General features: G+C 45.5%; 1 protein-coding gene across 1 annotated transcript in view; it reads right to left on the bottom strand.

Moving 5' to 3' along the window:
• Positions 1–4,821: 4,821 nt before the first annotated feature.
• RNFT1 (ring finger protein, transmembrane 1) overlaps positions 4,822–22,235 on the bottom strand; it is a 37,601-nt gene continuing 20,187 nt past the window's right edge. The window contains exons 5-9 of the mRNA XM_081313486.1: positions 18,477–18,630; positions 16,331–16,489; positions 13,948–14,013; positions 9,891–9,992; positions 4,822–5,613 (exon numbers count right to left, since the gene is read on the bottom strand). Coding sequence (XP_081169612.1) covers positions 5,479–5,613; positions 9,891–9,992; positions 13,948–14,013; positions 16,331–16,489; positions 18,477–18,630 — 616 coding nt within the window. The 3' untranslated portion in view covers positions 4,822–5,478. The remainder of the gene's footprint in view (positions 5,614–9,890; positions 9,993–13,947; positions 14,014–16,330; positions 16,490–18,476; positions 18,631–22,235) is intronic.

Below are 22,235 nucleotides of genomic sequence, written 5' to 3' on the forward strand. Positions count from 1 at the left end.
AAGTCTTAAAAGTTGCCAGAGTTGGACACCCCAAGGTTAAATGTTTCAAGTGCCCCTTTTGGTCTTTTAAACTGTGAAAAAAAATTGGAATCACGATTTGGGACAGTAAGCGCGCACACTATGCAATTTGGGTGATCTTGTATTTATTTGTATAAAGAATCAATTTCCCCAACTGGATTCCCGCCCTTCTTGTAGATAATAGCTATTGCGTCAACTTCGAAGAGGGGGAATTCCCTTGTATGAAATCAGAAACCAGAACCATCTATATGGAAATGTCTATTGGAGAAATTTAAGTGCTTTCTTTAACAATGTCTTAAACAAAAACAAAAAAAAGGTTTCCATAGTAATTGAGATTTATTTTATACAATCTCTGCTTTTTTAATTATAATCTTGGGGTTTTTTGCTATTGTTTTGATTTTTTTTATATATAGATTTTTGTATCCTTCTATAAAGAAGAAATAACTTGGGGTTAATACCTGCTGAAGCTAACAACATATGTTAAGTATTCAATCTTGATGACTTGAACCATGTTTAAAGTTCCACTAAGAATCAACGCTGATTGTACAGTAGAGTTTGCTTTGAGGAATAAAGAGATAATTCGAACGGGTGGCCTTGTCTGACCTGTTTGGGGCAGAGCAGAACGAGCATTGGATTCCTCAGGAATCCACCCTCTGGGCGCAGACGCTGCTGGCATGCCAGCTTGTTTTGGTGCCATCCGCTGTTAGCTTCCTCCTAACCACGTTCAGATGAACATGTTCAAGTCTACAGTGTTAAATCATCTTCCTACGATCCCGGGAGGCAAGTATCCAGGTGTTAGAGCGAGGGGTCCCCAGTCCTCAGGACGCAGCCCATTCGGAACTGGGCCGCACGAGCAGCAAGGGAGCGTTCGCAGCTCCATTTGCACAAACGGCAGGCACTTGCACAAATAGAGCTTCACACACGCGAGCGCCACCCACTTGTGCAGATGGAGCCGCGAGCGTGCATGCTCACACAGAACCATTTCCTCTTCCCCCCCCCCCTCTCCCTCTCGACTGGTCTGCAAAGATGGAACGGTTGGGTTAAGAGGAATGGTTTTGAATCCTGGGCACCCTCAATTTCCTAGAAGGTCTGTAGATGACAATCTTTAAGGAGGAAAGAGATGGTGATCTTCCCCAGCCTGAGGCCACCTGCTCCGATCTGTTCAAACCGGGAAGGCTGTTCTTATGATCAGGGGACAGGATGTTACAGGACTGGCCAGAAGTGGGGTCGACTCCCTCCCTTACCATGTTGGCCCAATGTGTGTTTACCTGCACTGGTGCTGTAGGAGACGAAGCAGAGAATGTACATCCTTGTTTAGGTAAGGTTTGAATAATCTAGGGAGCGTGGGGCCCTTGGCGCTCTCTGAGCTGGGTTGTTTTCTTGCAGACGTTTCATTACCAAACTAGGTTACGTCATCAGTGCAAAAGCCCTCTCACTTCTGATGATGTTACCTAGCTGGGTAATGAAACATCTGCAAGAAAACCATCCAGAGCACCAGGGATCCTGTCATCCCAACTCTGAACTACAAATATTCTCTTCTCCTGGTAATCTAGGACTACTATGTATACGCAGGTCGGAAGGGCAGGAGCTGTGTAAAACTGTAGTTCAGATTGTGTTTTCTCTGTCCTATCTGGCTGTAAGGTGCAAATTTGTCTAGCAACACTGGTAATCTGCAAGGAAGGGCCAAGGTTTGTTAACCCCCGTTAAAGTAGAAGGTGCGTACTGGACATGTTGATGACAACAAGCAAGTGCTGCTTTCATTGTCTAAGCCAGCATAACAACAGTCCATGTGGGATATATCTTAAGCTTTCAGAAGAATGAAACAGGATGCAGGTTTCATTTTAGCTATCTTAGCCAGTTTATCTTCAGTAATTTAAGATTCAACCCTGGTACTTTAAGGAAGGGAGGGGATGGGAAGAGCTCAACCAAGTGATGCACAATGACAACTTTTCACCATTTTAAAACCATGTTCTTTCTGCAAAACGTTAGCTGGCTGTGTTAACCATCCATTATGAATCCGACTACAGCTGCCTTACAAGGAATGGTATGAGGGTTGTTACCTCATTCTGTACTATTTACTGTAATGAAATATACTTGATTTCAAAACAGATGGGTGTAAATAGCAATTAAATGCAACTTTGAACAAATGATTGAATTGTGATTTCTTTATTTCTTGTCCTTGAATGGAGAAACTTGGGTTTCCAAGCTAATCTGAGGTGCTAGGTGGCAATGAGGTAAAATGTTCGGGCCTCTGAAAGCAGAAATGTGCAGCTAAATAGTAGCTGTAGGGAAAGATAGGTGTAGCTTTTTAAAAAGTAAGAGATTCTCACCAAACACTCAATGGAAGAAATATAACGGATCCATTATTAACTTTGAATAAGGAAGCATGCTTCTGACTGCAGGATCCAATCTGGGTCGGTCACCAGGATCAGCGGTTTTGTCTTCCAAGCTTCCAGACTTGTGCTGCAGCCCATCTTCGGGGAACTTGTCTCTCACCAAAATGTGTGCTATGGGCTATTTTGTGTATATCATTTATGTGGTGCCTGGCTGTGTGCCGCTTTTTAGATGTTGATTGGGTTGTGTTGATAGCTGGCTATTAAGGTCATTGGCTGTTGTTTCCTTGTGATGCCAAGCCTTCACCTCCTAAGTACTTGATAAGCTGGTGATACATCAACACTCCTGTTGATTGATGAAGGGCCCATTTCCCAGGCTTCAATCTTTTCCCCAGCTGTTTTTGTATCTGCTCAGCCAGCAATCTTAGTAGCTGCGAAATTGAATATATGTCCTTGTTCATTGCAATGTGAGGCTACCAAGGAGTTTGGGTCTCCTCAAACTCCTCTGCTAAACAGAGGTTCCCTGCAGATGGGCTCCAGCACGAGTCCCAGAGCTCAGAAGACTAAATCTCTGGTCCCGGTGACTGACTTAGATTGGATCCTGCAACATTATCCTGGGACACGTAGATTCACCTTCATTCATGCTTCTGTTTACTTTCTGGGCAAATCCGTGATGAAGTTGGTTTGAGTTTGGCTTTCCGGATTTTGATGAAATAAAACTAATGAACCCAAGTCAATAATGAGTGAGTATACTGTAAGTCAGGGGTCTTCAAACTTGGCCCATTTATGACTTGTGGACTTCAACTCCCAGAATTCCTCAGCCAGGCATGCTGGCTGAATAATTCTGGGAGTTGAAGTCCACAAGTCATAAAAGGACCAAGTCTGAAGACACCTGCTGTAGGTCAATAAATCCATTCAGAAACCAGTCCTTATATAGTCGCCTTATAAGGGAGACGAGGGGCATAAAAATTAATAAGGTTTCCTGCCTGAACAAGGGGTTGGACTAGAAGACCTCCAAGATCCCTTACAGTTCTGTTATTCTGAATAAATAAAAATGCAAACCATGCTCAACAACCACACACTGGACCACAATCTCCATCGGTAAGGAAGGTGGCAGTTATGCGAATTGCACCTGATTTTACCACCTTTTTTTGCTGCAGCTGTTAAATGAATCGCATGGTCATTAAGTGAATCCAACTTCCCCTCATTGATTTTGCTGGTTGGAAACTGGCTGGGGAGGTCACAAATGGCAATCACGTAACTCAGGAGGCTGCAGCTCTCACAAATACACGCGAGTTGCCAAGTGCCTGAATTTTGATCACATAACTGGGGAGGCTGAGATGGTTGCAAGTGGACGGGCTACCTGTACACAGGTAGCCCTCAAATTACAACAGTTCATTTAGTGACCAAAGTTACAACAGCATTGGAAAAAGTGACCACGTTCATGTGAACAAAATTCAGATGCTTGGCAACTGACTCATAGTTACAAAGGTTGCAGCTTGCCGGGATCATGCGATCACCCTTTGTGTCCTTCTCACAAGCAGTTACTAAAGAACGGCAGGTGATTCACTTAATTAGCAAGGAAAGACATAAAATTGGGCAAAAATCACTTAACTGGTTCACTTAACAACAGAAAGTTCGGGCTCACATCTATTCATTAAGTTGACTACAGGTTGACTTGTACCTTAGATTGCTAGAGAGCGAAGCAATGTACAGCTCAGATGTCTTTGGAATCAAGATATTCAGGTCAATGTGTTTTGAGCATCAACATTTGGGTCAACAGCTGCTCTAGTCTGGTAGCCTGGACAGTTAGAATTGGGATACATTCCCAGTGCAATTTCTGTGAAGAATTGCCAGCAACTTTTAGAATGTCTTTAATTTCTCTTTCCATATGATCCTTCAAATCAAGAAAGTCTCATCAACCAGGTGCTAATATATTAGACCAGGGAGTCCCCAACCTATGGGCTGTGTCCCGGTACCGAGCCGAGGCCTGTGGACCACTGGGCCCCAGGAATAGCAGGTGAGCCCCACCCCACTCGCGGTAGAACTGCCGCACGGTCAGTGGCGGCCCTATTTGCGCATGCATGTGTGCACCAGTGGCCCATTTGTGCATGCACCCGTGTACCAGCGCACATGCCCTGGGTGCGCGCAGCCCGTTTGCACATGTGGGTTCTAGTGTGCGCCATGGGTGTGTATGGCCCACGTGCGCGTGTGCACTCACACTAGTGGGCACCATCATACACGCACCCATTTGCGCATGCATGCGCAGGGTACGCGTGTGTACGTTTCCCTGCTGCCTTTCCTTCCAGGCTGCCAAGCTGCAAAGGTTGGGGAACTCTGTATTAGACATGGCGTGCTCCCCTATCTATTCCTCGGTCACGAGTGAATTCGTGTCATGCATATAAATGTAGGGGGAAAAATGAGTTTATAAATATATAAAAGGTTTAACTCAAGAATCGCAGGCTGACAAGATTCAAACTGCATTTATTTTCATCAACTATACGCTACATTTTTTTTTTCAAAGAAGCACTAAAATACAGTGTTCCTCTTTAGTAAAAATCTAGCTGCTTATGACAAAATATAGGCCAAAACCTTTATTCTTTAAAATTCAGACTTACAAAAAGTAGAAAAGTCCTATCCGTGTTTGCATAACTGAAATTTGAGCTTTCTGGGCATGGAAAGCAGAAATGATTCCATGATTCTTGCCCTGTGATGGCCAGGTACAATGGTTAGAGCATCCCCAAGGGAAACGAACACGTGCAAATCCGATAAGGTGGATTTTCTAGCTCCGAATCTAAAGCTTGCATACAACAGATGTTGACACTGGATGCAAGGAAGGTATCCCGTTGCTAATTTGGTAGACTAGTGACTGTAAAAATAATCTTTTGATACTCAGGAGAAGTTGGAGAATTTCCCAACAGCAGCACTGAAAGGATTAATTCCATATGGAAAATTAAGTAGTATACAAGCTCGGTGTCTGAACAAATTCAAATATAGTCAGTGGAGAGACCCAAGGCATTATTCTGTCTGTATCCCTCTCCATCCAGTCATATCCTCTTAACACCTGCACGCTTGGCGTTCAAATGAGTCCATACTGTGAAGCACACAGCCACTTTATTTTTTTAGTTTAATAGAGTTGCAATTGTGCAGAGGTTGCGCCATCGTACCACTTGTTGACGTGTGTGGAAAGGACCGTTCGACACAGGGGACACGTCTTCTCTCGATTCAGCCACAGAGCAATGCACTCGTCACAAAATATGTGCTGGAAAAAGAGACAGGATGGCGTTGGTTACAGGACCATGCAAACATCAGGGAAATGACGATAGCAGGGGTCTCCAACCTCCGGGCCATGGACCAGTACCGAGCTGTGGTATGCCAGCAACCAGTCCGCACAAACAAAGCCCCGTCCGTAGGATGCAGGCAGCACTCAAAACCACGCACCCTCCGGTCCATGGAAAAACCTCTCTCCACGGAACCGGTCCCTGGTGCCTAAAAGGTTGGGGAGCTCTGAACTACAGGTTAGTGTGGTCAACCTATGACCGCAATGGAGCCCAAAATGGCTGTTGCTAAGCCAGACAATTGTTAAGTGAGTTTGGCTCCATTATGCCACCTTCCTTGCTGCAGTGGCTGAGCGAATCACTGCAGTTAAGTTAGCAACAGGGTTATTTAAGGGAGTCTGGCTTCCCCGTTGACTTTGCGTGTCAGAAGGTCGCAAAAGGTTGTCACGTGGGCCCAGGACACTGTGACCATCATAAATATGAAACAGTTACGAAGCATCTGCTTTGATCACATGACCACGGGGATGCTGCAACATGGGGTGGAAAAAAGGTCATCATTCACTTTTTTCAGTGCTGTTGTAAATTTGAACGGTTACTAAATGAACTGTTGTATGTGGAGGACAACCTATTAAGGGCTCAGTTGCCTCCGTTCTTACCTCTAGGTGTGGATTCTAAGCTATGCCTGGTATAAGACAGAGGTCCTCAACCTCCTAGGCACCAGGGACCGGGTCCTTGGAGAGAGCGTGTTTCATGTTCTGCCTGTATCCCGCAGATGAGGCTTTGTTTGCGCAGACCGGTTTCTGGCATGCCGCGGGCCGGTGTCGGTCCACGGACTGGGGATTGGGGACCCCCGATTTAAGATACTGTTTCTACTCAACCATTATCTGGGAGTCAAGTCCTGGCAACTGGAATTCTTTTCTCGTTGGTTCAAAACATTTCACTGCTTACTCAAGTAGCATCCTCAGTCTGAGCAAGCTGGCTAGAGTAGAGGGACCCCTAATATTTCCTCCAGGGAGAGTCCCCCTTACAAATTTGCTCAGGCCGAAGAAGCTACAGATGATCCTTGACCTTACAACGCTTTGTTTAGTGACTGTTCGAAGTTACAAAGGCACTGAAAAAAGTGACGTATGACTTATTTTTCATACTTTTTAACGACCGATGCAGCATCCCTGTGGTCACATGATCGGAATTCAGAGGCTTCGCAACTGACTCATACTTAGGACGGTTGGGGTGTCCCTGGGTCACATGATCCCCTTTTGCGACCTTCCGACAATCGCAGTCAATGGGGAAGCCAGAGTCACTTAACAACCAGGTCACTAAATGGACAACTGCAGTGATTCGCTTAACTGTGGCAAGAAAGATTGCAAAATGGGGCAAAATTCTCATCTTGCTTAGCGACACAAATGTTGGGCTCCATTGTGGTCATAAGTCGAGGACTCCCTGTTCTTGGATAAGCAGCGAAACACGATTAGGGGAGTGGAGGCTAAAATATATAAGGAATGGTTGCTGGAATTGGGTATGTCTAGTTTAATGAAGAGAAGGACCGGGGAGGACATGATAGCAGTCTTCCAGTATCTCAGGGGCTGCCCCAAAGAAGAGGGAGTCAAGCTATTCTCCAAAGCGCCCGAAGGCGGGACAAGAAGCAACGGATGGAAACTAACCAAAGAGAGAAGCAACCTGGAATTAAGGAGAAACTTCCTGACAGTTAGAACAATTAATCAGTGGAACAACCTGCCTCCAGAAGCTGTGAATGCTCCAACACTGGATGTTTTTAAGAAGAGACTGGATAACCCTTTGTCTGAAATGGTATAGGTTTCCTGCCTGAGCAGGGGGTTGGACTAGATGACCTCCAAGGTCCCTTCCAACTCTATTATTATTATTATTATAAAACTTATTCATAAAACATGAAACTCAGTCAACTGAACCCTCAAATTGACTGGCACTAATGGTTGACACGGGTTGCTGCCAGCGTCCTAGGTATCAACCAGGTATCTCCTTAAAATGTAAGATGTTCCGAGTAGCGCAGTTTTTTGTAACTTTGCTGGAGTCATTGCAGGAAGATGCAATTTCTTGATGTGTTTTGTAAAGTTTTTGGACATAGTTCCCAGTGCCCCGATGACAATGGGTATGACTGTTACATGTTTCATCTATAATCACGCAGTTTCGATGGCCAGGTTGCGGTGGTGGTGGTGGTATTATTATTATTATTATTATTATTATTATTATTATTATTATTATTATTATTATTATTATTATTATTATTATTATTATTATTATTTTCAAACCAGCAAGCAAAAAAGTTCTATTCGCCATAACTTCCAGAAAATTCTACTTGGTTGAGTGAGAATCTTCACTGACACACTCAACTGTTGTTCAACTGATACTGCTCAGCTCGAAATCAAACTGATTAATGCACGACAAACAACGGTAAATATCAGCTGAACCTTTTAGAAACATCTCCCCCCCCATCACCCTCGCAGAGCTATTGTCAACTCTACGAACGAATTTGGCTGAAGCCATTTTCCCTTCGTTTTCAGTTGCCACAGAATTGGGAGGGGGAGATATGAGTATTTATTAGCTTAATCAAAGCAATAAATTGTTCTGTGGGAACCAAGGTCATTGCTGATTTCATTTTAGAGCCCATTCAAATAGTTAATTGGGGAATGTGAGTTGTGACATATTACTGGGGTGGGAAGTTCAACTTTGTAACATTGTAACCTTTTTTGGGGGGGAACTTCAGTCTTGGTTTCACTTTTGACCATGCGGATACTATGTAGCCAAATAAATATGTTCAAGGAAAGTTTTTTTGCCCTGGAGTTCTCTTTTACTGGTCTCATTTATCGGAACCATGACAGCTATTCTGAGTTAGCAGCCAATCTCCTCAGCATGGTTAGGAAAAAAATAAAGGTATTTTATTTTTAACTGCGGATTTTACACTACTAATTGTTGCTGACTCTAGGGGGCACCACTCATCTCCATTTCAATGGCCACTGAGCCAGCACCGGCCGAAGACATTTTTGCACTCATGTGCCCAGCATGACATCTCGGAACGCTGTTACTTTCCCACAAAAGTGGTACCTATTTATCTACTCGAGTATGTGTACTTTTTGAAACGGCTAGGTTGGCAACAGCTCTTTGGCTGATGCTTGGGTCTCAAACCCCGGCTGTTGGCTTTCCAGCCAACAGGTCCAGTGTCTTAACTGCTGAGCCATCATGCCACCCCAATTAAGAAGGATATTGCTTTAGAAATGCATGCAATTTTATAGGGAAGGATCAACATTTTTGTATACTGCCCAGCATTCTGTATACTGCCCAGCATCATTCCTGGATGTGTCAAAGGAAGGGAGGGGGAATAACTAGATCTGGAAAACCAATGCTGAGCTGCAAAGTCTCTGCCGTTATTTTCAACTTAATAGACGTAGTCCTTCACTTACAACCAGTCACTTAGCAATGGTTTGACAAATTAGGACAAATCCCCAAAAGGTGCTAATGACCCAGTTCCGAAGTTCCATAAGTGCTGGTCTCCCCCCGCCCCCGCAGTCACCCCCCCAGTCACGTGACCACATTTCAGGCATTATTTGCAGAATCCCGCAGTCAAGTGACCACGATTTACGATTTTACCAAGGCACTGGTTTTTACATCCAGTTTTCAGCAGAATTGCTCTATTAGCAGGGATGGAGAACCTTGGCTCTTTTATGACTTGTGGACTTCAACTCCTAGAATTCCTCAGCCAGCCATGCTGGCTCAGGAATTCCAGGAGTTGGAAGTCCACAAAAAGTCATGAAAGAGCCAAGGTACCCCACTCCCTGCTCTGTAGCATACAGTGGTTTCGCTTAACAGCGACCACAATCACTTAACAAAGGTAGTAGTACCAAAGCAGGTGGTAAAATCAGGTTGGTCATACGATGAGCCATTTTACAACTGTCACGGCTAATGACCAAAATGGGCAGGCTCCATTACGGTTGTAAGTCGAGGGCTACCTGTAATGGGATCCCAAAAGCTTCCAGACATTTTCACTTTGTCTTAAAACTTCAGTTTCAGATCTGGTGATGCTCGTGCAAGAGTTAGGATGCTTGAAGGCAAAGGACCTACCAATATTTGCAAGACCGACTGAACTATGTGCTGAAGATTTCACTCGTTGCGGAAGTGCCGCTACAATAAGAACGGTGCACACTGACTTGTTTCCTGTCCCATTTGCTAGTCTTCAGTGCAGGAGCACACAAGGTGTGGCTTACAAGCATTTGAGTGACATGTGTGTTACCTGGCAGAGAAGGACAACCGGCTTCTGAAACTCAGCTTGACAAATAGCACAAAGATCATCTGCGTCAGCACGTTGTCTCTTGCTGGCCACCACTCCGTAGCTCTGCAAAGGGAAAGGGGGAGGAGGAGGAGGAGGAGGAGGAGGAGGAGGAAGAGGAGGAGGAGGAGGAAGAGGAACATAATATCAGAGGAGCTGGAGAAAAGAGAGTATTTAGGGATCCTTGGTGCTCTCTGAGCCTGGTTGTTTTCTTGCAGACGTTTCACGACCACAGTAGGCTACATCAACAGTGTAAACCCCACACTCCCTTCTAGCACTGATGATGTTACCTAGTTTGGGTCATGAAATGTCTCCAAAGAAGACCACCCAGCTCAAGAGATCACCAAGAACTCCTCATTTCAATCCTGAGCTATAAATATTCTCCTTTAGTTTCCTGTTCTGCCCCAGAACAATCCTGCACTTTTACTGACCTTTAGCCCACATTCATTTATGGATTGTTTTGCACCCTCGATTAAAAAAAATAATACAGAGCAGATCTCCCTGGACAGGAAGGATTTGACCCATACGTATGTGGACTTTCCAAAGCAACCGTGCGAACATGATTAATTTTATTTATATATATAATAAAAAAAACAAAGATTTTCAGTCGCCGGCTACTTGCGCGGACGATGTTCGTTAGTTTGGGAATGAAACGTCTGCAAGAAAACAACCCAGGTCAGGGAGCACAAAGGACCCCCACGGCTGCCGGCCTCTTTGTTAACGCAAGACTCTGCTCGCAGGAGAAAGCAGACACACAATACTCAGAATTTGTATCCTAGGGCCATCAGAGTTGCCTTCTGTGAGATGGGCAGCTATAGCAGTGCAATGAGTAAATCAATCAATCAATCAGAAAGCTGCACAGCAAAGCAGCTTTGCAGGAATTCAGTCCTTCCAGCTGCTTTTAAGACACTTTAATCATCGCCCTCTCTGTGCCTTCTGAACAACAGACACCTCTGTCACAATAAAAAATAAAAAAATCTCTGTCTCTAAAGTAACCGATACCAACTATTATGTTAACATTATAATCCTATAAACCAGAGGTCCCCAACCTATGGGCTGCGGCCCACTACTGGTCCGCAGCCTCTTGGCCACTGGGCTGCGTAAGTAGCTGGCTAGTACCTGCGTGTGTGCTCAACCCCCCTCGTGCCAGCACTAGCCTCGGGGGCTAGCCTCGGCACGTCCCTTGGCGTGACTCTTGTGCTGTGCTAGCCTCAGCACCAAGGCTTTTCAACCAGTGGTACAGGTACCACCTGTGGTACATTGGCACCTGGCAGGTGGTACGCGACCATCCTAGGAAAGTGGTAGTGGGGGAGGGGAATGAGCTGAACCGGTGGCAGCACCGCACAAGCCTGAGCGAGAGATGGCTGGAGCTGTCAGGGCTCAGCAAAAGCGTCAGGATCAGCACCAGGATCCAGCTGGAGCTCAGCACTGATCCTGGCGCTTTTGCTGAGCCCAGAAGAAGCGCCGATCAGCTGGAATGTTGCAGCATCTCCAGGGTCTTGTGATTTACATTCAGATGCTTGGCAACTGATTCATATTTATGACGGTCACAGTGTCCCAGGGTCATGTGAAGTGAACAAAACCTGCTGCAACCACCCAGCAGATGGGGGGAATAAAAACCAAACACCCCCACCCCACCCCACCCCCACTGCCAATCCTCAACAGAAATGCTCACAACAATGAAAACCTCTGACAGGAGGAAGAGCGCCGCCGGGCGGGCAGGCAGGTGTCTTGCTCGGCTGTGGCTTGGGGAGCACTTTTTTCAGTGCCATTGTATTGCCCTGTTCACCGCCCTGAGTCCTTCGGGAGAAGGGCGGTATACAAATTAAATTATTAAATTATTAAATTAAACTTCAAACAGTCACTAAGCGAACTGTTTTAAGTCAAGGACTATCTGTACTTCATCACTTTTTCCCTTTTTTTTTGGCCATCAAGTTTTTCACACCTTGCTAGGCAACTGGTGGTACTCGGATGTTGCCATATCATGAAAGTGGTACAATGGGTGAAGAGGATGAAAAGCCCTGCTTGGCACGACCCTTGTTATGAGTCTCGTGCCGGCGCTAGCCTCAGTATGAACCTCATGCCAGCGCTAACCTTGGTATGACCCTTGCGCCTGCACTAGCCTCAGCGCGACCCCTGGTGTGACTCTTGCACTGCACTAGCCTTGGTATGAACCTCGTGCCGGCTCTAGCCTCGGTACAGCCCTCGCACCTGCGCTAGCAGCCCCATTTTGGAGCGCACATGCTCAGGGCCCCGTTCACGCATACGCACGGGCAGCTACATTTGGGGGTGTGTGCATGCATGCATAAAGGTGTCTGCCCCTCCCTTGCCCACCGGGCCGCCAGCCCAGAAAGGTGGTTGACCCCTACTTTAAACTATGGCACAATGAACCACAACCATTGCGACAGGATGAACATCAGTTCTTGTGGAGTTCTAATGGCTCTGAGTTTGGTTGTTTGCTTGCAGACGTTTTGTGACTCAACTAGGTAACATCATCAGAGCAAGGGAGTGTGGGATTTGCTGCCTGTTTGTATACAGCACCTTGACCTGCCAGTTTGGCTGGAGGTGAGGTTTCTTCCTTGGTGATTCCTTGATTAGGGTATTGGTTTCTGCTTGACTGCTTGTCTGGTGTTAATCCCTGCTTATCTGAACGCTGGCTGCTGAAGGGGTGATCCAGTCCTTTGCTTTTCTTCCTAGGTTATGTCTTTTGAATGGTGTGTAAATGTGGGTTACCTCTATGGGTCTGTTGATGACTGATAACTTCTTCTGTCAGTTCTAGTGTTATTCTAGAGTAGGGGTGTCAAACTGCTGGCCCACGGGCCGGACGCGTCACGAGGAAACTGCGCCCACCCCATTGCCAGCAATGGGGCAAAAGTTGTAATACGACGTGCGACGTCACGTGACGTCACGAGTTTGACATGTCTGTTCTAGAGCTACCACCCCGCTGCTTGTGGTCTTATTGAAGAGTAGGAAGTTTTAGGGCAGGGGTCTTCAAACTTGGCCCTTTTATGACTTGTGGACTTCAACTCCCAGAATTCCTCAGCCAGGCACGTGTGCCTGGCTGAGGAATTCTGGGAGTTGAAGTCCACAAGTCATAAAAGGGCCAAGTTTGAAGACCCCTGTTTTAGGGGCTTGCTTTCAATATGAAAGACATTTTCTGGGGCAAAGCGGTATTCTACGCTCAGAGATCTCTCTCTGCGTTCTAAAACACCAGAGAATCACTGCGATAGTGGCCGGGTATCAACTGATTCACCAAATTAATTCTTTAATCTGTGATTGAAATAAACACGGATTCGTTTTCGAGCTCCTATTAAGAGTGAGACTCGTCCGCCTGCAGATCATGCAGGTAGCCCTCGACTTAAAAAACATTTGTTTAGTGACCGCTTGAAGTTACGCCGGCACTGAAAAAAACTGACTTATGACCGTTGTTCACACAACTGTTGCAGCATGCCCCCGTGATCACGTGAACAAAATTCAGTGGTCTGGCAACTGGGTTCATATTTATAACGGTCGCAGCGTTCCCGGGGTGTGTGTGTGTGTGTCACGTGATCCCCTTTTGCGACCTTCTGACTGCAGTGATTCACATAACAATGGTGGCCGGAAAGGTTGTAAAATGGAGCCAAACTCACTTAACAACCGTCTTGCTTAGCCAAAGAAATTTTGAGCTCAATAGAGCCTCGGTGGAGCAGTGGGCTAATGCCTCCTTAAGTAACACCAGCTGACTGCAATTAGTGCAGGTTCGAGTCCCACCAGGCTCAAGGTTGACTCAGCCTTCCATCCTTCCGAGGTAGGTAAAATGAGGACCCAGATTGTTGGGGGCAATTAAGTTGACTTTGTAATAATGCCGCTTGGGGTGTGTGTGAAAGCCCTAATAAGCAGGCATATACATAGAATGAAGGCTACTGCTAAGCTTGTAAGCCGCCCTGAGTCTTCGGAGAAGGGTGGGATATAAATGGAATTTAAAAAAAAAATTGTGGTCGAGGTCTATCTATAATTCTCTTTAGAGCACACAAATACTCACCGGTCTTGTGAAAAATATCCGTAAGACCCTTTTGAAGTTTTTCAGGTGGGCAAACAAACTCAAAAGCTGAAAAGCAAACAAAAGAGAGAAGAGAATGTAGGGTCTGTCCTATAGTAGTAGTTCTCTTGGCATTTCAGACTTAAAGCATTTTTCAGAAGAAATTGAAGTCCTTATGTGCCCTATCGTTAAATTTAGTCGGCGTGTTCCTATGAGCTTAGACCACGGGTCCCCAACCTTGGCAACTTTCAAGACTTGTGGACTTCAACCCCCAGAATTCCCCAGCCAGCCATGCACGCACTGGCCAGCCTGTCCCGTGGCCCTGTGGCCAGCAGGCCGCAGCCCACTACTGGGCCACGGCCCACAGGTTGAGGACCCCTGTCCTAGACTGGCCTAGACAGAGCCCTGACTTGAACCCTACTGAACATCTTTGGACAATGGCTGTCCACCGATGGTCATTATCCAACCTGACCGAGCTTGAGAGGATTTGCAAGGATGAAGGGCAGAAAATCCCCCAATCCAGGTGTGCAAAGCTTGTCGCGTCACACCCCCAAAGACTCGAGGCTGTAATTGCTGCCAAAGGTGCTTCAACAAAGTACTGAGTGAAGGGTCTGAATGCTTATGCCAATGTGATATTTCAGGGTTGGTTTTTTTTCTTTTTTTAAATAAATTTATAGACATTTCTAAAATTCCGTTTTCACTTCGGCATTATAGGGGTTCTGAGTGTAGATTAATGAGAGAGGACAAAGTGAATTTCAGCAACTGTAGAATCAGGCAGCAGCTTAACAAAACCGACAAAAGTGAAGGGGGTCTAAATACTTTCTGAATAGAATAAGAATAATAGAATAGAATAATAACTTTATCGTCACTTTGAATGTACACTAATTGGCATACATTTAAAATGAAATTTCGTTGCATACAGCTCTCAAAGGGTCACCACCTCCAATATACACTACATAAATACGACACAAATAAATACAGATGTATGCATATACCCATATATATTATATGACACAGAGAAACAACACAGTCTAGTTCGGATTATGTATACATGTGCGTGGCGAGAAAAATGAAATCTTGTGAGTTTACCAGACAGATGGCATAGGGAACAAAGCTATTACAGAATCAGGTGGTCCTGCTATAAATACTTCAAAACCTCCTCCCAGAGGGGAGCAAAAGGAACAGACCATGAAATGGGTGTGTGTAGGGGGGGTTTCTCTAACAATGCTTTGAGGTCTAAACACATATAAGTGCTTATAAGCGGCATCCTGAATACCAGGGAACGAGCTTCCAATGTAGGTGAATATATCATAGAGTGGTAAGAGTTGGGAAGGACCTCAGAGGACACCAAGTCCAACCTGCATACTGCAGGATTCACTACCCCATCCCCAATACGTTATTCATCTATTTCTGGAAATGAAAAGCAGAGATGACCTTGGAAAAAGTATGAACCACCTCCAGGTGAATTGCTTCTAGGTGTTGTGATTCAGGGTCAGCCTGTGGGTTCGACAGTTGGGTCAGACGATTCAGAGGAGGAAGAGGAGGGGTTTAGAGAGCCTGCAGAGGACAGCTCTGAGGCTTCACAAAGCTCTCAGCCAGGCCCCTCCCATCTGGTTACTACGCAGACCCAGCTGTGCGAGCCTGACAGCGTGGATGACCCACAGCTGGCCCTGTTCAAGGACGCCCGACGCAGGAGGCAGTCAATCAGGAGTAAACAGAGGAAGGCAATGGGGCACCTCGGAAGGAGGCAAAGAGAAGCCACACCTTGAACTGTTTAAAAGGGGAATGTGTGGGAGGGCTGGTTTGCTGAAGGCAAAGGTTTGAATAGCTCCTGTTTTAGTGGTTCGTATTTTGTTTTGCTCAGTTTGCTCTGTTTTGGATCTGTTTTGTGTAAATAAATTTGGCGGGCTTACTTCCAGCCTTTTGCCTTTTGTAAAGGGGTTGTCCCTACCTTTTCTGCAGGGCCGGTAGTAGGCTGGAACAGAACACTAGGTGAGTTGGGTGGTATGAATGAACAAACCAACGAACCATTAAGGGACTTTCTGAATGCACTGTACAGTCGTAAGTGAAGGGCTATCTGTAACATTGCAAACTGTGTGTTTTAAAGATGTTTTTACTTAGTCAATAACAAAAAGAACTGTATTACCCTAAGATGAGATATTAGATATCTGAGGAAATATCTGATGTTGTAACTTGAGATTTATACTAAAGATTTATGTATGTTATTGAACTATTGATTAACCCAGTCACCACGTTGCTTTGTAAATACTTCATTGTAAAATTAGAAAACTAATAAAATATTATAAAAAAGAAAAAAGAAAACTGTGTTTTCACTGTTACTCCATTCTTTTTAGGACAAGACGCTTGGAAGGAAATGAATGTTTACCTTTAGGATAAGATACAGCAAAGCCAACAGGATGCCAAAACTCCACCCTATGGTACCATCTGATTCGCTTAAGCCAACGAAGTATCGAAACCAAACAGGTGCAGGAACCACCTTACCGTAGCACTGGCAAAGCTCTTCCAACAGCATATACCAGTAACCCTGTGGAAAACAAGGGAAACGCCACAAAAATGAATGTTAGAAGAAACATTCGTACAATACAGGGAGTCCTCAACTTACAACATTCATTTAGTAACTGTGTAAAGTTGCAATGGCATTGGAAAAAAGTGACCTGTGACTAGTTTTCATTCTTCCAACCATTGCAGTGTCCCTCATGGTCACGTGATCAAAATTCAGGTGCTTGACAACTGACTCATACCGTGTTCCCCTGAAAATAAGACCGGGTCTTTTTATTTTGCCTCCAAAAGAAGCACGTCTTATTTTTGGGGTAGGCCTTACCTCACCTCTGGCACCGACAGCCCCACCCAGCCGGTCCACTTCTTCTGGGACCGAAGTTCTGCAGCTGCATTCGGGCCTGCATTTTGCAGTCAGGCCTTTCCAGAAGGCCCAAGCAGCCGAGTACCGAGCTATGAATTCAATCCGTAGCTTGGTGCTCGGCTGCTGAGGACTCGCAGAACCGAGCTATGATTTGAATCCATAGCTTGGTTCTTTGCTACAGAGGCCTTCCAGAAAGCCCTGTGACAGACAAATGCAGGCCTGGCTGCAGAAGAGGCCTCAGAAGAAGTGGGCCGGCAAGGAGAGGCGTGGCTGCAAGGTAAGCGGGTGGGGGGCGGGTGGCGAAGCTCCCCCCAACACACACACCTGCCCTAGCTTGATTTTTAGGTATGTGCCTCGCCCCAAAACTAGGGCTTATTTTTGGGATAGGGCTTATATTAGGCCCACCCCCAAAAATCAAGCTAGGGTTTATTGTTGGTGTAGGCCTTACTTTGGGGGAAACACAGTATTTATGACGGCTGTGGTGTCCCAGAGTCATATGATCAACAACTGTAATCTTCCCAGCTGGCTTTTGACAAGAAAGTCAATGGGAGAAGGCAGATTTGCTTAACAACCATATGATTTGCTTAGCAACTGCAGCGATTTGCTTAACAACTGTGGCAAAGAGGTTGTAAAATGGGGCAAAAGTCAGCCCCGTTAGCAAAGGAAATCTGGGGCTCAATTGGGGTTGTAAGTCAAGGGCTACCTGTCCTCTTCTTTTTGAGCAGGTTGCTAAGTATTTTCAAGACTCAAGATTGAATAGAATAGAGCTGGAAGGGACCTTGGAGGTCTTCTAGTCCAGCCCCCTGCTCGAGCAGGAGAACCTATGCCGTCTCTGACAAGTGAATATCTAGTCTCTTCCTAAAAACCTCCAGTGATGGAGCGCCCATGATTTCTGGAGGAAAGCTGGTTGATTTCTGGTTGATTGTCCTCACTGCTGTTAGGAAGTTCCTCCTTAATTCCAGGTTGCTTCTCTCTTTGGTCAGTTTCCAACTATTGTTTTTCGTCCTTCCCTCTGGTGCTTTGGAGAATAATTTGACCCCCTCTTCTTTGTGTCAGCCCCTCAAATACTGGAACACTTCTATCATGCCACCCCTATTTCTTTTTTTCTTTAGGCTAGCCAAACCCTAAATAAATGTCTAATTTAATGAAAAGAAGGACTAGGGGTGATGTGACAGCAGTTTTGCAATATTTGAGGGGCTGCCCCAAAGAAGAGGGAGTCAAGCCATTCTCCAAAGCTCCTGAAGGCAGGACAAGAAGCAACGGATGGGAACTAGTCAAGGAGAGAAGCAACCTAGAACTAAGGAGGAATTTCCTGACAGTGAGAACAATTAACCAGTGGAACCACCTGCCTCCAGAGGTTGTGAATGCTCCAACACTGGAAATTTTTAAGAAGAGACTGGAAAGCCATTTGTCTGAAATGGTATAGGGTTTCCTGCCTGAGCAGGGGGTTGGACTAGATGACCTCCAATGTCCCTTCCAACACTACTACTACTACTACTGTTGTTGTGGTTGTTATATTTGCACACAGACACCAATGAAAAGACAGTCTTCCTTGGAAATGAGTTAAGACAGCAAAACCTGCTCTCATCAAAAGCCGCACAACAAATAAATAAATTTTTTAAATTTTTTTAAAAAACAGCCGCATCTTTACCTTGGACTTAAGAGACATGATAAAACAAGGCAGCAGAAGAACGATGCATTTGCAGCTCATGAAGAGAAACTTCAGAACAAAGTCTGTGATTCCTACGATCCAAAGCACCTCCCAGAAGTTCAAAGGATCCACCGCCGGACTTAAGAGGATCAAGCTTTGAAGAGAAACCATAAAAAAACACACACCATGAAAAGGTAACTTGGATACAATAACAACACAGAGCATTAAGGGGCAGAACAGGAAAAATACAGACAGCAGAGGAATCCAAATGGAGAAGAGAAAGGAAAGCAGAAAAAAAAATTTTTTCACTCTACACGTAATCCTTGAGATACAACAGCTCATTTAGTGACCGTTGGAAATTATAATGGCACTGAAAAAAAGTGACTTATGATCATGTTTCACACTTACGACCGTTTGCAGCATCCCCATGGAAATGTGGTCAAAATCCAGATGCTCGGCAAGTGGCTCATATTTACGACAGCCGCAGTGTCCTGGGGTCGTGTGATCCCCGTTTGTGACCTTCTGAGTAGCAAAGTCAATGGGGGAAGCCAGACTCATTAACAACCATGTTAACAACTTAACAACTGCAGGGATTCACTTAACAAATCTGGCAAGGAAGGATGGAAAATGGGGCAAAACTCACTTAACAAATTTCTCACTTAGCCACATGTATTTTGGGCTCAACTGTGGTCCTATGTCAAAGACTTCCTGCATTTTTCCAGATGGGTCGTTTGTTGGTTCTTTCCCCTTAACCGTTTTAGGAACTTGTGTGAGCTGCTAACTGTTGTTGTGATTCAGGGTCAGCCTGTGGGTTCGGCAGTTGGGTCGAATGACTCAGATGAGGGGGAGGAAGGGGGTGTTGAAAAACTTGCTGATGATGGCTTTGAGGCTCCGCAGAGCCCCCAGCCAGGCCCCTCCCACCTGGTGGAGACCCAGCTGTGTGAGCCTGACAGCGTGGATGAAGATGACCCACAGCTGGCCCTGTTCAAGGACGCCCAACGCAGGAGGCAGTCAAGTAGGAGTAAACAGAGGAAGGCAATGGGGCTTCTCGGAAGGAGGGAGAGAGAAGCCACGCCCTGAACTCTTTATAAAGGACTTGTGTGGGGAGGGCTGGTTTGCTGAAAGCAACCGCTCCGATAGAGTTTCAAAGCTCCGGTATCTTGGTTCGTGTTTTGTTTGTTTTTGTAATAAATTTGGCAGACGTATTCCAGCCTCTTGCCGTCTGTAAAGGGGTTGCCTTTTCTGCAAGGCCGATAGCAGGCTGGTACAGAACAACTGTAGGTGAAAACTCTCAATTAAATTTGCAAGGTGATTTTGAAGTCTAGGACCAAAGAGTCAGATTGGCTTCCTCTGCACCATTCCTTCTTTTACACAATTTTCTCTGTATTCTTTGACAGCCAGGTTTGTGTTGTGGTTCAAAAACAAATCAATAAACTACCTCTGCCATTTTACAGGTAGTTCTCGGCTTAGGACTGTAGCAGTGTCTGAAATTACAGTCATAGAAGGTGCAATACAAGAGTTGGAAGGGATCTTAGAGCTCATCTAGTCCAACCCTCTACTCAAGCAGGAGACCCTATACCATGGGTCTTCAAACTCGGCCCTTTTATGACTCATGGACTTCAACTCCCAGAATTTCTCAGCCAGGCATGCTGGCTGAGGAATTCTGGGAGTTGAAGTCCATGAGTCATAAAAGGGCCGAGTTTGAAGACCCCTGCCCTATACCATTTCAGACAAATGGCTGTCCGGTCTCTTCTTAAAAACTTCCAGTGATGGAGCAACCATAACTTCTGGAGGCAAATCTGTTCCAATTGATCAATTCTTTTAACTGTCAGGAAATTCTTCCTTAGTTCTAGGTAGTTCCTTTCCTTGATCAGTTTCCATCCGTTGCTTCTTGTCCTGCCTTCAGGTGCTGTGCCCCCCCCCCTCATCTTTGTGGCAGCCGCACAAATACTGGAACACGGTGTGGGGAGAGCCTCCTCATCAGAATAAAATATTCTACACACCATTAAAAGGAAGCAGAATAGAATATTTCCCCTAAAGGAGAATGTCAGGGAAGGATTATTACTCCCCTATCAGAGGGCGATGAACCGTGGTTCATTTGATGCATGGTGAACATCAAAGAAAGAAATCCGAGGCATATTCTACTGTAAAACTTTTAATGAGAAAACAAAAGACCTAACTGACTACATCTCTCATCAGGCAGAATACAAAGTAAAAGTGAGCAAACTTTTTCTAGACATGCGCACTTAGTAGGACAAATCAGAGTAAAACCATAACATGGCTGGACATGTGACAATCACTATGGTTACATGATAAGATAGTAACACAGGTGCAGAGAGCAGGGGAAAATGTACAGACAGAAATGAACAAAGCTGGCAAAACTAACAAAAACACAAGAGTGACAGACAAGAGGAGAAAAATCTTAACAAAGGCAGAAAGCAGCCCCAGTCTTTCTGCTATAGGAAAACAGCCTCAAGCAGAAGCCTGAAGAGGCTAGGCCAGTGATGGTGAACCTTTTAGAGACCGAGTGCCCAAACTGCAACCCAAAACCCACTTATGTGTCATCGGGTGCCGGGTGGGCATGGCCCTTTGGGTGGGCGTGGCCCATTGGGTGGGCGTGGCGGTGGTGGTAAAGGCAGACTGGGTGGGATTAAAAAGTTCAATCAATCAATTCCAACTTTGCGAGATCTTTTTTTTTCCCCACGAGAAGTTGATATTGATTGATTGATTGAACCTTTTTTTTTTGCATACGGCGGCGGAGGCCGAAAGCGAAAAGGTTATATAAAACCCTGCTGAAGGCCTAGGACTGGGGCGACGGTGCGCGTGCCCACAGAGAGGGCTCTGCGTGCCACCTGTGGCAGGCGTGCCATAGGTTCACCACCACGGGGCTAGGCTTTATGACTGGATATTTTGTGTCCATCCATAAAGCCAGGCCACTCTATTCATAAACAAAGGACAGCCGACAGCTCCGAATAAGCAGCACAGTAGGCAATGGCTGAAATTGACAAGATTAGCTCAAACAAGACACCTAGGATTTGCATTTCCCTTTTTGCTTGCACAGCTAGGCAGGACTCCTACACGATCCCATAGGAATCTGGCAACAGCTATAAAAATATTAAAGGACATATCCTTGCACAGGAAGAGGCATCTCAACCACAAAGCCACCCCCCCCTCGCCAATTGAATAAAACTCCATCTACTCTCAACGCCAATTTGTCACTCCCCCCAGAAACATACCACTGTCACTTTTGTTTCTGGTTACCAAATAGAGACCTCCTTTCCAAAACTGCAGCCTGCCTCCAATTCATTTTTCCTACCTCTTCTCCCAGCTTGGAATAAGACACGGACTGGATTTAACTCCAACAACTGCTATCGTATCTCCCCCAAGTCCTTTTTTCCCACTAAATTAGACATACCCAAGGAGGTATGTCTCAAAGTGCAACTGACTGGATTTTACACTTTTTGCAGTGGCTGTTAAGCAAATCGCCATGATCGTTAAGCGAACACAGGGATCATAAGTTGTCCCCAAATGACTTCATTTTGCAGGAAATTGGAAACAAACACTGGTTTCCGGCAAAAAAAAAGTGTTATAAATCCTGATCACATAATTACGGGATGCTGCAATGGCCACAAATGTCACCGGGAGCCGAGTGTCCAAAGTGTGAGCACATGATTGCAAAGGGAGAGGGAGAACAGACAGATGATCATCGGATCTTGAAATCTGAGTCATAAGTACAGATAGTCCTCAACGTACCGCCAC

The sequence above is a fragment of the Vipera berus genome, assembly GCF_964194415.1.
Source record: "Vipera berus genome assembly, chromosome: 1".
In the NCBI taxonomy this organism is placed as follows: Eukaryota; Metazoa; Chordata; class Lepidosauria; order Squamata; family Viperidae; genus Vipera; species Vipera berus.